The 15,374-nt window shown below is 53.4% G+C and overlaps 4 protein-coding genes across 4 annotated transcripts; 3 read left to right on the top strand and 1 right to left on the bottom strand.

Moving 5' to 3' along the window:
* Positions 1–2,398: 2,398 nt before the first annotated feature.
* J4E93_001361 (uncharacterized protein) lies at positions 2,399–3,688 on the bottom strand (the record flags this gene model as incomplete). The annotated part of the gene is made up of 2 exons (XM_049339313.1): positions 2,399–3,258; positions 3,310–3,688. 2 exons carry the CDS (start codon positions 3,686–3,688, stop codon positions 2,399–2,401), a joined length of 1,239 nt encoding a protein of 412 aa, XP_049203270.1.
* A 565-nt stretch (positions 3,689–4,253) lies between these two features.
* On the top strand, positions 4,254–7,062 carry J4E93_001362 (uncharacterized protein; the record flags this gene model as incomplete). The annotated part of the gene is made up of 3 exons (XM_049339314.1): positions 4,254–4,315; positions 4,361–4,447; positions 4,503–7,062. 3 exons carry the CDS (start codon positions 4,254–4,256, stop codon positions 7,060–7,062), a joined length of 2,709 nt encoding a protein of 902 aa, XP_049203271.1.
* A 382-nt stretch (positions 7,063–7,444) lies between these two features.
* On the top strand, positions 7,445–9,488 carry J4E93_001363 (uncharacterized protein; the record flags this gene model as incomplete). Its single annotated transcript, XM_049339315.1, has 2 exons — positions 7,445–8,134; positions 8,193–9,488. The coding sequence occupies 2 exons, from the start codon at positions 7,445–7,447 to the stop codon at positions 9,486–9,488; spliced, it is 1,986 nt and encodes a 661-aa protein (XP_049203272.1).
* Positions 9,489–13,328: 3,840 nt separating this feature from the next.
* Positions 13,329–14,933, top strand: J4E93_001364 (uncharacterized protein; the record flags this gene model as incomplete). Its single annotated transcript, XM_049339316.1, has 1 exon — positions 13,329–14,933. The coding sequence occupies one exon, from the start codon at positions 13,329–13,331 to the stop codon at positions 14,931–14,933; it is 1,605 nt and encodes a 534-aa protein (XP_049203273.1).
* Positions 14,934–15,374: the final 441 nt, after the last annotated feature.

Below are 15,374 nucleotides of genomic sequence, written 5' to 3' on the forward strand. Positions count from 1 at the left end.
GTCCGGAGAATGACCGATGACTGCTATTCGCCGTCCATCGACGCGTTTCGGAGCCTCAAGGAAAGGTCTGCGAACAACAGTCCCGAGGTCTGGGCTAAAACATCGTTATGTTTGATATGTGGCTAGTAAGCGTATATGTGAGTATGCTGATCATGCGAACGACAAGATCATGGCCTGACGGTGTTTACGGATACCGAGCGTCCTCGGTGCTATACCTGCGAAGATCCGGGGAAGCGAGCTCCACGTAATCCTTCTCACCGCAACTGCGAAGACCTCGAAACCTATGCAACCAAGAAAAGCTTGTCGATCAAGCATACGTACAACGACCGCATGCGTGCAGCGGAGAATTTGTAAGATGAGGCTGGTGAACGTTGGAGACTTGGCCAGCTAAGGGGCGCGCTATTGACCAAGGGTCCCACACCACGTGCAATGATCAGCCGAACAGGCGTTTGCAATCTCGACAAGGCGCGCCCAACTCAATGCTTACGAAATCACGCTGTTCGAGGGCCTCGCAAACCATGCGGAGAGGATGGCGCTGAAACCCAGAGGAACTCGGAGAGATCGAACGACATCGCCGGGCAGCGAAACCGTTAGCTAGCGCTAAAGCCCTGGAACATCCCGCAGCCTGCCACATCTGGCACACTCAGAATTTTGAGTAAATGGCTGCCAAGCATCACGACATCAATTCGTCCGGACAGTCGCCAAGGCCACCGCGAAGCAGAAGACCCCCCGAACCCCCTTATCCCTAACTTCCACCAACAACATTTACGTTTGGCGTGCCAAATAAGCTCTAGGCTACAAGTACTGCAACCAGACGTGCGGACGCTAGAAACGTTATGTCGGCCCGAGCCCGCCTGTCACAAAAGAATGAAGCTCCCCTCCAGTCATCTTCAACGGACGCTTGCTGACTACTGACTTACCAAAGAGGACAAGGCGAGCCAAGGCTATTACTCATCTGCTGTGCTGACTGACTTGAGGCTGGGTTTGTTTGAAATTGCAAAATCGATACCCAACCACCATCGTTGCTAATCATGTCGATCATCACCTGCCTACTTGGGGATCGAAGGAAGAGACTACTTGAGCTTGGGACGCTCCGCATTGCTTGGTAGACCCGAAAGCCTTGCTTTGGTTGCGAAAGCTTCACGAGGCTGTGTCTGTTGTTTGCTGCGGACACTGGGCGGCTAGGTTGGACGACTGGAGTTAACTCCGACGAGCAATCTCGATTACGCACGTTACGCACGCCACAGGAGTTTTGCAATTATCGATTATGAAGATTAACATTTTGTTCTTGAGTTCATATGTAATCATGTGTTGTGGCTTCAGGCGATGTGTTTCCACCAGTGTAGTGGGAGTCACAGAAACGATAGCGGTTTCGATAGGTTATGCTAAAGATCAGCCAGTCAGCCCCAGGGTTGCGTTCAAGCGATAGTCTTCGTCCGAGTGCATGGCCGTAGCAATACTTGCATTCTGCATACAGTTGGTGTGAAACAAGCTGACAGTCACAAGGCCATTATCTTACTCAACTCCTTGCAACCAGGAAGCACATCGTCTCCCCCATCACAGTACCAAGACAAGACTCCGGGAGGGCGCGGAAGCAATCGAGAATGGTAAATACCGTATGAGGATTGAAATGGGTTATAGCCGTAAGTTCCTTCCGAATGAGGATGAAGACTGCTGCGGTAGCACGAAAATTGGCATGCAGGAATGAAGATCAATATCAATATGGATGGGCTTGGGGTATATGCCTCCGAAGAAACCACCGGATCTCGGAGACCGCTCTCCGCTCTTATCATGACATGATCAATCAGGCTGTACGGGTAAAATCAGCAACAGAGTTTCTTGGGATATTCCTTTTGAAATGGCCATGGTTTGACTCCAACTACATAACGATGCCTTTAGAAGATCCGGGTAAAAATCTTGGGGTATCAGGTGCTAGAACTAAAGCGTAAAAAGAGATGTCGGCGAAGCCAAAGCAGATGTGAAAACCAAAAGAAAAGGTACGGTACAAATGCCGCCCATCATCGTACATCATGTCTGACTCGATTGAACGCCGCTTAGGAGAGGTGCCTCGTGCAGACACGTTGTGAACAGTGAAAAACACCAAAATGTCGCCCTCTTGGGCGAATGTGTGGGAACCGTCCAGGTTGAAGATAGAACGTAGAAGCGAAACGGATACCATGGATGACTGAGCATTGAAGACTTAGCCATTGTACCAACCGTTGGCGCCAACTGTTGCCTCTTCTACTTGGCGTTGAGGTATCAGCGGTGTTGTGATATCGTATGCTTCGATGAACATCCGCCAAGATGGGAAGTCGAGGCTGAACACGGCCTGATGTTTTTGTACGTCTCTCTCTCGGTGTTCTGAGACGCCACTGGGTGCTGCAGGTACTGGTAGTAGTTAGTATATGTACGACTCCATTGAACTCGCAGACTTACAAAGTAGCGGAAGTCCATGTGCGTCTTTGACTATCTTGGCATTTCCTTCCTTCACCAAGAAACTGATGTAGAAAAGGTTCTCGACCGTCTGCCCAAAGTCGTGAGGGTTTATCGCGAAATCGAGCAGGTTGACTGCGGGTTCCTCTTCGGTGGTCATGGCGATTCTGTGGCGTCTAAGGGCAGCGGTTGGAGCGTCGTCAGTATACTCATCGTCTGGCATTGCGTCGATTTCTTCTTGAACCAACGTCTGGGAAACTGTGATATGCTGTTCCAAGCGTGACCTGATACCTCTAACCAAAGTCGTCAAGTTGTTACTCTCATTTTGCTGAATGTCACCGGTTTGAATCTCCTGGGGTCGAGTTGCTGGACCGAGAGGTTGCCGTTGCGATCGTGCTTTCTTTTGAGTCACACGAACGCGCCTCTGAACTGAGAGTGGGCCAAGCAGGAAACTTGATGTTGGCGGTCGCCTGTTACGCGGGAAGCATGCTCGCCGACCTAGTAATGCCCAGTCGAGCCCATCTGGATCTTCCTCGTCATCATCGCCTACGGCTATTGCGGGCGCGTCTTCCTCGCCTGCAATGTGACCGCCAGATTTCATAAAGTATATGCATTTTGAAACGAATTGATCCAGATCGATGCCTACACCAGAATTGCCTAAGCTGTTGTTGAGCTTCTTGCCTGCTAGGTCGCTGGCGCTGACCAGAAAGCGGGAGTCAACCGTAGCATCAGCCGTTTGTCGCACCTTGCCGAACAAGCTGTTTTGTGTCTTGATAGCATCGAGGAGTCCGCTGTCGCGTGATTTGACATAGTCATCGCGATTATCTGCTATGGTCAGTAATATTCATGCGACGTGCACCAAGTTGCTCGACTTACCTTCCAGCATGCGATGGTTATCGCGCATGTTCGCTCGCAGTCTCCTTCGCTGCTCGGGATTCTGGTTTGGGTTGTAGTACTTCTGGTCGCCTTCCTCGTCTGATTCAGGTGGGGGCTGTGAGGGCGTTTCCACTGCGTGCATGTCCTCTTCTTCCTCTTCTTCCTCATCCTCTTCGTGCTCGTCATTTCCATCCTCGTAAATTTGCTGCTGAGCCATTGCGTAGTTATCGGTTCGCCGCCTCTTACCGCCGTGCCCAGTTGTTGAGCCTGAGTCGGGGGTCGGCATACGCACCGACGCGCTGCGCATGCCGCCAGCCTTGCCTCGTCGCGGGGTGTTTGCGCGTGTCTCAGGCTGTTCATTCTCTTTGTCCGAGTTCATTGAGCGCGTCGGGCTGAGGACGGAATAAGATGTGGTGCGCGCATTGCTATCGTTTCGGGGCGCCACGGAGGGGTCGCGATAAAGAGAGTCGACGGTGGAAGCGCGCGTCTGGGGGGTAGCCGAGAGGTGTGTGTTGAGACGCGCCATCCCGCGTCGTGAAAGTGAAAGGGACTAAGGGCGTGGTGGAGGGGTATGCCGGGTCAATGGTGGTGGTGATGCGGGCGATGTCCTGTGCCTGGGACGCGGTTGCCGAAAGTGCACAGGCTCTAGCGCGACTTTGCTAGAGGCAAGTGCGACCGCGCCTCGTCAGCCAAGCCGTGCAGCACGCGAAAGGGCTCTTTCCATTCGCGGACCCCTGCATGCGCGTCGGCTTGTGGAGCTTCTGACCCGCATGGCTTCATCCAGTGCGCAGTGCAAGTGTCTCTCCTTCACCCCGCCAGACGATGCCATGAACGGGCGTTCCCGCTAGCCACCTCGAAACCTGTCATGTGCTGGTAGGTGATAAGACTTTCACAAGCCTCACACCCATGGCATGCCCTAGCCATCAGCTTCCCCACCGCGCACGATGGAGGCCTTCAACTTTGCGACGTCTCTTGACCTGACCGAGTTGTCGGTTCATGTCCGAATGTAGGCAGCCTCGTAGTATAACTGGATATGTGCTGAGTAATGCAGAGATCGTCTTGATGGGAATCAGAAGCCCATCCCGTACTCGGTGTTGTTGAAGAGGCCGGACCTTAGGCACCGAGCTTCAAATATCAAGTGGGTCGCCTCTCACCTGGTGAGAGAGGAAAGTGAAGTACTGACCAGAGTGTAGCCCAAACTTCGAGCTGTACGTCACCGCGCAGATATGGGCAGATAGCAAGCCCCTCACTGTGCCCGTCCAAACCGCCTACAAGTCCTTCAAGAACGCGCGCATCTGGAACGAATGGCTGCAGCTACCCGTGACGTATGCGAACCTCCCCGCCTCCGCCCAGATAGCCATTACGATATGGGACCTATCACCCGCCGAGGATACCGACTCAAGTCTCCATGCGGTGCCCTTTGGTGGCACGACAATACCTCTCTTCGACAACGACAACACGCTCCACAAGGGTAGGCAACGCTGTCGCATACACCGCTTCAAAGCAGCAGATGGCCTCACCAATACTACAACGCCGTGGGTAATACCGCCGGCGCGCAAAAGCAGGAAAGCGCAGGTGGTTGAGGATACCGTGGACGAGCAGGTCGCCGAGATGGAGAAGCTGGAAGGCTTGCTGAAGAAGCAGGAGATGGGCGATCTGCCGACCAACAACTGGCTAGACGGCCTGGTATACAAGAAGATGATGCAAATACGGAAAGAGGCGCTCAAGGCCGAGGCTGCGGCTTTGAACCGCCAGAGCAAGACGAACGGAACGAACGGCTCTGCAGACGGCGAAGACCAGGAACTCTTCTATCTCGACATCGAACTGCCCCGTTTCGACCACGCGATTGTCTTCTCCGACGTCGAGTACCCACCGCCCCCCGTATCAGACTTGCGATTGCCTGCTGAGGCCGACGTGAGGTTGCGTCCTCCACCTGAGGTGTCGTTCGGGCCAGGTATTGACATCGACGGTATCGGATATGGCGATGCAGATGCAGGAAGGCTCATCAAGATCTACGACCCTGAAGTCGGCCGACGAGTGAACCCTGCCGAAGACAAGCATCGCGAGTTGATGCGCAGCCAGCAGACCGATTCACTCGACCGCGACCGCAAGCCCAACGTACACGTTCGAGATAAGCTCAACCTGCTGCTCTCCAAGGGACCGCTCGAGGAGATCACATCACACGAGCGAGACGATATTTGGAAGTTCCGATACTTCTTGCTACGCGACAAGCGGGCCTTGACCAAGTTCGTCAAGTGCGTGAACTGGAAGAACCCGCGAGAAGCCCGGCAAGCTGCACCCTTGCTCGATAAATGGGCAGAAATAGATGTCGACGACGCGCTCGAACTCCTTGGACCCCACTTCGACCACCCCGTAGTACGAAGCTACGCTGTCGAGCGCTTGAAGAAAGCCGACGACGAAGAGCTCCAGCTCTACCTTCTACAACTGGTGCAAGCACTCAAATATGAAGCACCGGGCGAAGGTGATGATTCGTCACTAGCGCGTTTTCTGGTTACTCGCGCAGCCAACAGCTTCACACTGGGCAACTTCCTACATTGGTATCTCATGGTGGAGATCAGCGACTTCAGCACCGACCAGGAGCCAGAACATCGTGAACTCTTCGCTAAGGTCGAATACGACTTTATGGTCGAGCTGGAGAAGACGCCTGAAGGTGTTGAGACCCGTAAGACCTTCCAGCGTCAGGGCGAGCTTCTCACCATCTTGGCCAAAATATCAAAAGACGTGCGCTTTGGTGGAGGAGATCGACCTACCAAGCTTGCCCGTCTCAAGAAGGCGATTGCTGACCCGAAGAACGAGCTCACGAACTTCGACCCACTACCTCTGCCTCTCGATCCTTCCGTATACATTACCGGGATATCGACAGAAGACTGCAATGTTCTGAAATCTTCGTTACTGCCCATGGTACTATCCTTCAAAACGACCACATCAAACCCATATCCGATCATATTCAAGACTGGCGATGATCTACGGCAGGATCAACTCGTCATTCAAATCATCACACTGATGGATCGACTTCTTCGCAAAGAGAATCTGGATCTCAAGCTAACACCCTACCGTATTCTAGCTACTTCCACCTCCGCAGGCGCCTTCCAATTTGTCCCGTCGATGAGTATTGCAGCAGCGTGCCAGAAGCACAAAGGCTCCCTACTTGCCTACCTACGCGCTAATAACCCCGACGACAGCGCCCCACTCGGCGTTCGGAAGGAGGCAATGGACACTTATATCAAGTCCTGCGCTGGTTACTGTGTAATAACGTACCTCCTGGGTGTCGGCGACCGCCATCTCGACAATCTCCTGCTCGCTCCATCGGGTGCATTCTTCCACGTAGACTTTGGATACATTCTCGGACGGGACCCGAAGCCCTTTGCACCAGCCATGAAGCTTTGTCGCGAGATGATTGAAGGTATGGGCGGAGTGCAGCACCCGAACTATCTTGTCTTCAAAGAGTACTCCTACACGGCATGGTCTACCTTGCGCAAGTCGTCAAACCTCATCCTCAACCTGTTCGCTCTCATGCAGGGAGCCAACATCCCGGATATTAAGGTTGAGAGGGAGGGTAGCGTAAGAAAGGTCCAAGAGCGTATGTGGTTAGGAAAGGGTGTCGGTGGTGCCAAGGGTGAAGACGAGGCAGCGAGAGAATGGGAAGGGCTCGTGGAGGAATCATTGGGTGATTGGAAGGCCGGGGTAATTGACTGGGCACATGAGTTTGTTCAGACCTATTGGCGGAAGTAAACCAGACAACAATAAGCACGATAGGTGGAGCTGTCCCCTTGATGTAGGGATCCATGCACATGCCTTTGTTTGATAGTGAGGCATCCCCAGTGCCAAGGCTAACCCCGCCAGATCGACGTCTCCAGGGCTAGCACACGGCGCGTATCCCGGTGGAGACTCCGATGGAGAAGCCCCTCTCCACACACTTTGGATGTTGTATGACTTCACTCACGAAACGTGCCACCGGAGGAATGCAAATGGCGGGTTTCCCAATCGCGAGTACCCGCAGCATCGGTAAGCGTACGTGGAGCTGCTACAATGTAAAAGACGTGTCTATGCCCCTCCATGTCCGGGGCAGTTACACGTATCCGTAGGCTTGCACGGCTACTCAGATAAAATCATCATGTTCACATCCAAGGACAACCGCCTCGTTTTCACATACGATGCTGAACAACTATGGATCGAGCCCTGGGGCCAAAACGCAGTCCGCGTGCGCGCCACCAAGATGCCCACCATGCCACAGGAAGACTGGGCGCTCCTTCCCCAACCCAAGGTCTCTGCCAACATCGACATTGCCAGCAACGACGAGTCAGCAACCCTGACCAATGGCCTCGTCAAAGCCACCATCAGCAAGCGAGGCAAGATCACCATCTCAAACACCAATGGCAAAGTTCTCTTAGAAGAATACGCCCGTAACCGCCGCGATATTGTCGACCCCAAATGCAGCGCGCTGGAAGTCGAAGCCCGGGAATTCTATCCTATTCATGGAGGCGATTACAAGCTTACTGCCCGGTTCGAAAGTCTGGATCCCAAAGAGAAGATCTACGGAATGGGACAGTATCAGCAACCTTACCTTGATATCAAAGGCACACAACTGGAACTTGCGCACCGGAACTCCCAAGCTAGCGTACCTTTTGCTGTCTCATCGCTTGGGTATGGCTTCTTGTGGAACAACCCATCGATTGGCAATGTGGTGTTTGGCAAGAACATTATGAGTTTCGAGGCGTTGTCGACCAAAGTCCTGGACTACTGGGTCGTGGCTGGTGACACGCCAGCGCAGATTGTCGAGTCGTATGCCGATGCCACTGGGAAGGTAAGTCCCAATGTTCATGCCATGAGGTGAGTAAGGAGCTAAACATATGCTATTTCAGGTACCAATGATGCCAGAATACGGTCTAGGCTTCTGGCAATGCAAGCTGCGCTACCAGACCCAAGAAGAACTCCTCCAAGTTGCACGAGAGTATCGGAAACGGAATCTCCCTATTGATCTCATCGTAATCGACTTCTTCCACTGGACCATGCAAGGTGACTGGAAGTTCGATCCAAAGTACTGGCCCGACCCCGATGCCATGGTCAAAGAACTCGAGGAGCTCAAGATCGAGCTCATGATATCCATCTGGCCAACTGTCGACCGGCGATCAGAAAACTACGAGGAAATGGTAGAGAAGGGTCTGCTCATCCGGACTGAGCGTGGTGTACGAACGGCCATGACCTTCCAAGGCCAGACGATCCATTTCGATTCAACAAACCCTGCTGCACGGGAGTATGTGTGGAACAAGGCGAAGCAGAACTACTACAAGAAAGGCATCAAAGTGTTCTGGCTAGACGAAGCAGAGCCAGAGTACCGACACTACGACTTCGACAACTACCGCTACCACCTCGGCCCCAACGTACAAATTGGCAACATCTACCCCCGCGAATACTCTCGCGCATTCTACGAAGGCATGGAAGCCGAAGGCCAAAAGAACATCGTCAATTTGGTCCGCTGCGCCTGGGCCGGCAGCCAACGCTACGGCGCCCTCGTATGGAGCGGCGACATCTCCTCTTCCTGGGGTACATTCCGCAACCAACTCGCCGCAGGCCTCAACATGGGTCTCTCGGGTCTACCATGGTGGACAACCGACATAGGAGGTTTCCACGGCGGCAACCCCGACGACGAAGCGTTCCGCGAACTCTTCGTCCGCTGGTTCCAATGGGGTACCTTCTGCCCCGTCATGCGCCTTCACGGCGACCGCGAGCCACGCCAGCCCAAGACCGCAGACAGCCCTTCCTGCCGCAGCGGCGCAGACAACGAAGTTTGGTCGTACGGCCCCGCTGTCTATGAGATTTGCAAGAAGTACATGGGTATCCGTGAGGATCTACGTGAGTATACGAGGAAGCTCATGGAGGAGGCGCATCAGAAGGGGTCGCCGGTAATGAGGGCGCTTTTCTATGTGTTTCCGCAGGATGCTAGGGCTTGGGAGGTGGAAGAGCAGTATATGTATGGTGATAAGTATCTGATTTGTCCGGTGCTGGCGAAGGGCCAGACGAAGACGAGGGTTTATCTTCCGAAGTTGGAGGCGGGGAAGAAGTGGAAGAGCTACTGGGGTGCGGAGACGTGGGATGGTGGGAAGGATGTTGAGGTTGATAGCCCGTTGGAGGTTATGCCTGTGTTTGAGCGCGTTTAGGACGATGTCGACATAATCCAAATGATTAGTATAGTCCTTAATTAGGGCCTAGTTGACTCCAACGCGCATTCTCTTCTTCATTGTCGGTTCTAGTTGCATCAAAGCTATCGCAGTCTTACCGTATACCAAAGTACCATGACAGGTACTGCCCCAAACCAAGAGCAGGCCTTGTTCTGAGTCAAAGGCGCACTTCATTCCTCGACGTCAGTCCTAGACGTTGCCATCTCGAAGGTGGCCTCGATGTTTGCAGCCCGTGCGAGCCCCACCCTTCCAGTCTCGTGATGACTTCCCAGTTTATGGGCCACGCCATCCCCTCCTGCCACTAAATCCCATCGCTCCTGCCCCCGCATACATTTTGGCTGGGTGACCATGATGACCGGGATGGCCTGCCCTTCGTCTGACCTCGAACTTGAACTGCCTGGGCATATATTTACGCTCTCTCCGCACAATACCTGCTTCTACCTTTCCGGACGATGACCTCTCCTGGAGCGCAGGAGCGGTCGAATGCAGCATGTTCAATATGCGGTCGCGGTTTCGGGAAGCAAGAGCACCTCGTACGGCATATGAGGATCCACACGCGCGAACGACCCTACCCCTGCCCTTCCTGCCACAAGTCTTTCTCACGTCGCGATGTGCTCAGTCGTCACATTGCAGCGCACAATGACCACAGCGACATTGCGACTCAGCTTCCCGCATCACGCGCGTGTTTTCGATGCGCTTCAGATCGCGTCAAATGTTCGCGCGGTCAAAGATGCCGGAGATGCTTACAACGCGGCTATACCTGCGAATATCCGACACTCCGCAGCACGCGAGGCAGAACGGCGGATTCGGGCGCGGATGAGTCCATAGGTGCCTTCAGTACGGAAGGCCTGCAGCCAGACAATATCAATCGCGACAACAATGGCGACTTCAGAACAGCGGACTTCAACGATGCAATAGGACCTCCCTCTGTTAATGCATGGGCGTGGAATAGCAACGTGGACAACAATTTGCTCGCCTCTGACCCATTCGGTATGCCTGGTTTGAGTCTGTCAGACGTGAACTGGTTGTCGCCACAATACTCAGGTCCCATCGACCTCGATGCACTACTCGCAAACTTCGGAGGCCAAGCTAATGGCACCGTGGAGCACTGGACTTGTTCCATCGCGGCAACAACACCCTCAATACCTGCGATCACCACAACATCGCACTTATCAGATCCAGGTAGGACCATACCTGATATAGCACAACAACCAAAGGATACTGCATCTGTTATTTCTACATCGACATCGGAGAACAGATACTACGTTGATGGGGCAGGTGCCAGAGCCCCGTTTGGTGGCAAACCGCAACACTCGATTTGCTCAGAAGAAAACATCGACTTGCAAGATGCGGAAGCCAACGATGCCTCTGCGCCACTTCATACCGCTGATGAAGGCATATTATGCCCATACGCAGCCTACCAAACTCTCTTGGAGGGGATTGCTGTTGAAAGCCGCAATTACCTCAGCGAGATGAGCGCTTCGGACTTTCCCACGTATGAGCAAGTCATCACTTCTGTCCGCCAATACTTCGACAATTTCCACCCAGTCTTTCCGTTCCTGCGGAGATCTTCCTTTGCACAAGATGCTTCTGAGAGTTGGCTCTTGCTACTCGCCGTCTCAATTGTCGGCTCAAAATACTCATGGCTATCGCAGCATCCGCAAAGAACCGAACATCTATCTGGTCTGCTGAGTACTATCCTCACCCGGAGTAAGTATGGTCTGGGCTCGCAAGGTTCGGCAGGTACAGAGGATGTTGACTATAGCCCGAGCTGTGCTCTAGTCATTGCTCGCCCAGATCTGCGTGTTCTTCAAGCTGGAATTCTAAACATTGCTTGCATGTTGCATTCGGGCAAGAAAGTTCTGGTCGAACGTGCCCATATAGAACGACACTACCTAGTCGAGGCGTGCCACACACTACGTCTGCTTGTTCAGACGACGAAGTCTCATGATCTGACAAGGACGGCTGATCCTGAGCAAAACCCCAGCCCTCGCGAATGGCTGTCTAGAGAGGCAATGGTTCGTACTGGGATGATGATCTGGGTAATTTGTTCTTACAGTTCTCAAAGACGTGTAGCTAATTGCAGTAGACACTCGATACAATGTTCGTATATGAGTTTCAGACCAAGCCTCTCATCCAGTTTGACGACATTGACGCTGTCCTGCCATGTCACGAAGATATTTGGGAGGATCCAAGCTTGGTTTCACAGAATCAAAGCCGCCTCTCGAATGCTACATTTACGGAAGCACTAGAGATGATGTACGTGGAAAAGCGGCTACCCGTCGATCTCGGAGAGTTCAGCATGGGCCTACTTGTCAGTGCCATCTATCGCCATACAAGGGATGTTGTAGCCCGAGATCGCATTCGTCTCAACTCGTGGACACCAACATCTACGCCACAGCGACGTAGCGATATGCCACCACCTATACAACAAGACTGGTTGCCGACAACGCGGTCTTCCATCAAGTGGCGCAACAGCGCCTGCGATAGCTTAGACGTCCTGCATTGGCCCGCGAATAGTAAGGTCGCACGCCACTCGGGTTTCGAGCATCACACTATTCTCCAGCTGCATCTAGCTCGCCTGATCATACTTGCGCCCACTAGCGCCATACAGCGGTTCGCATCGGGGTCTGCATCCAACGAAACCGCACTAGTCGATGCGGAAGACGGACAGTCGTTCGCTATGGCGCGAATCCAGGTCCTACAGTGGGTAATACGAGATCATTGCAAAGCTAGACTGTGTCTGGTGCACTGTGGGGCTCTCTTCTGGCACGTCCGCAGGTATAGTTGTAGCAGTCTGTTCGAGCCATACGCGATATACATCGCGACTCTTATCCTTTGGGCTTTCTGCGTCTGCATGCATCTTCCCGAAGCCGTTGAAGCCATCGGTTCTGAGTCAGACGAGGAACCAGAACCATCGTTTCTCCATCTTGACCGGCCATTGGACGACGAGCTAGTACAGACGTATGTGCGCATGGGTCATAAGATGTCCGCATACATTGCCAACGTCGGCAGTCTTGAACACGAAGCAGCCCCGGAACGGATTGCGAAAGAAGGTATATCGATTCTGGCCAAAGGATCTCGACTGTTGTCAAATCCGGCCCACGGTCCATCGTCTTCTGCCCAAGACGCGTGTTACACATGGGGCATCGAGCGGTCTTATACAAATCTGCTTCGTCTTCTTGCGAAAGAGCGATAACGCGAATGTCATACGGTGTGAACCATGCAAAGACTCTACCTTTGAGCTCTCATATTATCTCATCGGATGAGCACTTCCTTGAAACATGTTCTTGACAGCTTCCGCTTGGCGTGTCATCACCCTCACAATACCTCGGCCCTGCCAACAAATGCGTGATCACGGTACCATGCACCATAACCGACAACAGCCAAGTTCTCGTATTCTTCGGCACAATAGACGCCGGAGCCTCACGGCGCTTCTCCATCGGGGGCCTTAGTGAAGGATCCACGCTACCGGCGGACTGGTCACGCCCCGCACGCGTCTTGCTGGAAAATGCCGCGTCTAGGAACATCTCCACCGGAGTGTGGCCTTTGCAGGAACAGGCCAAGCCTGACATGCACCCCATGGGGTAGTTGCGTTCCGGTGGAGAAAACCTGGGGTAGCAACCATGTTCGATGCATGGATGATTGAGCGGCTTGGTGTAGGATGACCGACTATGTATATACCGTGGACGTGTCCGCAGATCCACATACCTCACCACGACCAACAGCTCTTGAGACCAGCATTCCGGGTCCTTTGGTTTACCGTCTTGTTACTGCTTCTACATACCTGGTGCACGCACCGATCCAATCCGACCCATCATGGCAGACATGGACGAGAAGGCCGCAACCATGGAACACCATGAGGTCACGTTCGACCAGGCCAAAGCGGCAGCCGACGAGGAGCACGAGATGACGTTGATGCAAGCCATTCGCAAGTACCCTAGAGCCGTTCTCTGGTCGGTGTTGCTGTCCACCTGCATCATCATGGAAGGATACGACATCGTCTTGATGAGCTCCTTCTTCGCACAGCCGTCCTTCTCGCGCAAATACGGAGAGTTCAACCAACGCACTCAGACGTATGAGATAACGGCATCATGGCAGAATGGACTCAGCAATGCTGTGAGCGTGGGCACCATCATCGGCGCGTTTGCGAATGGGTACTTTATTCATCGCTTCGGTTACCGTCCTGTCCTGCTGGTGTCACTCGCGTCTATTTGCGCGTTGATCTTCATCTCTTTCTTCGCGCCAAACGCACCCGTTCTCCTCGTCGGTCAGTTCCTTTGTGGTATACCCTGGGGTGTCTTCGCAACGATGGCGCCTGCCTACGCCAGTGAGGTGTGTCCATTAGCTCTGCGAGGTTACCTCACCGTATACGTCAATCTTTGTTGGGCATTCGGACAACTCATCTCCGCTGGAGTACAATCAGCATTCTCAGGCAACAACACACAATGGGCGTACCGCATACCCTTTGCCATCCAATGGGCATGGCCTATCCCACTCTTTGCAATCCTCTGGATGGCACCCGAGTCCCCATGGTACCACGTCCGTACTGGCAACCTCGAACTGGCCGAGAAGATGCTCATACGCCTTGGATCTGTCTCTCAACGAGACATGGCTAAGCAAAAAGTGGCGATGATGGTTCGGACAAACGAACTGGAGAAGTCGCTTGAGGAAAACACATCCTACCTCCAATGCTTCAAAGGCATCGACCGCCGCCGCACAGAAATCGCCTGCATGGTTTTCGCAGCCCAACCCATCTGCGGCTCCGTCATGGGCGGCACACCCACGTATTTCTTCGTCCAAGCAGGAGTCTCCACCTCAATCTCCTTCAAGATGTCGGTCGGTGGTCTCGGCATGGCATCCGTCGGCACACTAATCTCCTGGGTCCTCATGAGCTACGTCGGCCGCCGAAAGCTTTACCTCTGGGGTCTCGGCGGTCTAGCAGCCATCCTCTTTATCGTCGGTTTCATCAGCGTAGGCGCGGGTGATTCCTCCGGCGGTAACTACGCCCAAGCCGCTATGATGATCATCTGGCTCTTTTGGTACTACATGACCGTCGGACCCATCTGCTATGCCATTGTCGGAGAAGTCTCCTCCACACGTCTGCGCAGTAAGAGTGTGTGTCTAGCTCGCATTAGCTACTACATCGCGCAGATTCTCACCAATGTTATCAATCCGTATATGTTGAACCCCACGGCGGGTGATTGGAAGGGCAAGACGGGCTTTTTCTGGGGTGGCGGCGCGTTGATCTTTTTCGTCTGGACGTTCTTCCGTCTTCCGGAGACGAAGGGCAGGACGTATGAGGAGTTGGATATTATGTTTGCGGAGGGATTGCCTGCGAGGGCGTTTGCGAAACATAGTATCGATGCTTATGCGTATGCGCATGGGGATGGAGCTGATCGTAAGGTCAAGGCTGTGGAGTGAGTGGCTGGGCAGTATGTGAGATAGCTACTGTGGATGATTATGAACCCGCTTTGATGCAGGAACTTACAAATCGCTCCATCTTAAGACAGTGAGAGGAAACCCTGCCTTCGACTACATGCTTTATGAGTGCCGAGACCTTCCTAACCGGTCCTAGCGTTGGCTATGCAACTCTACACCCTGGGGCCGATGACTGACTTCCTAAAGGAGCAATATCTTGTCCGCCCCTCTCTTCACCCAAGTCTGCAGATTTGTATTGATTGCTGATGGAGGCCTTGAAGGAGTGCGGGGTTTCGTACGCCCGGCGGCAACACACAGCCCAAATGTACAATGACGTCGTAAGCCAGGACCAATGACCAACGCTTCTCTGTAATGCTTGAAGATGCGATTGGCTTACTACTCTTGGTTCGCAGCGTGTGTAAGATTTTAGCAGAGCTGTCGTAC

The sequence above is a fragment of the Alternaria ventricosa genome (genome assembly GCF_023758065.1).
Source record: "Alternaria ventricosa strain BMP 2768 chromosome Unknown scaffold_2, whole genome shotgun sequence".
Lineage (NCBI taxonomy): Eukaryota > Fungi > Ascomycota > Dothideomycetes > Pleosporales > Pleosporaceae > Alternaria > Alternaria ventricosa.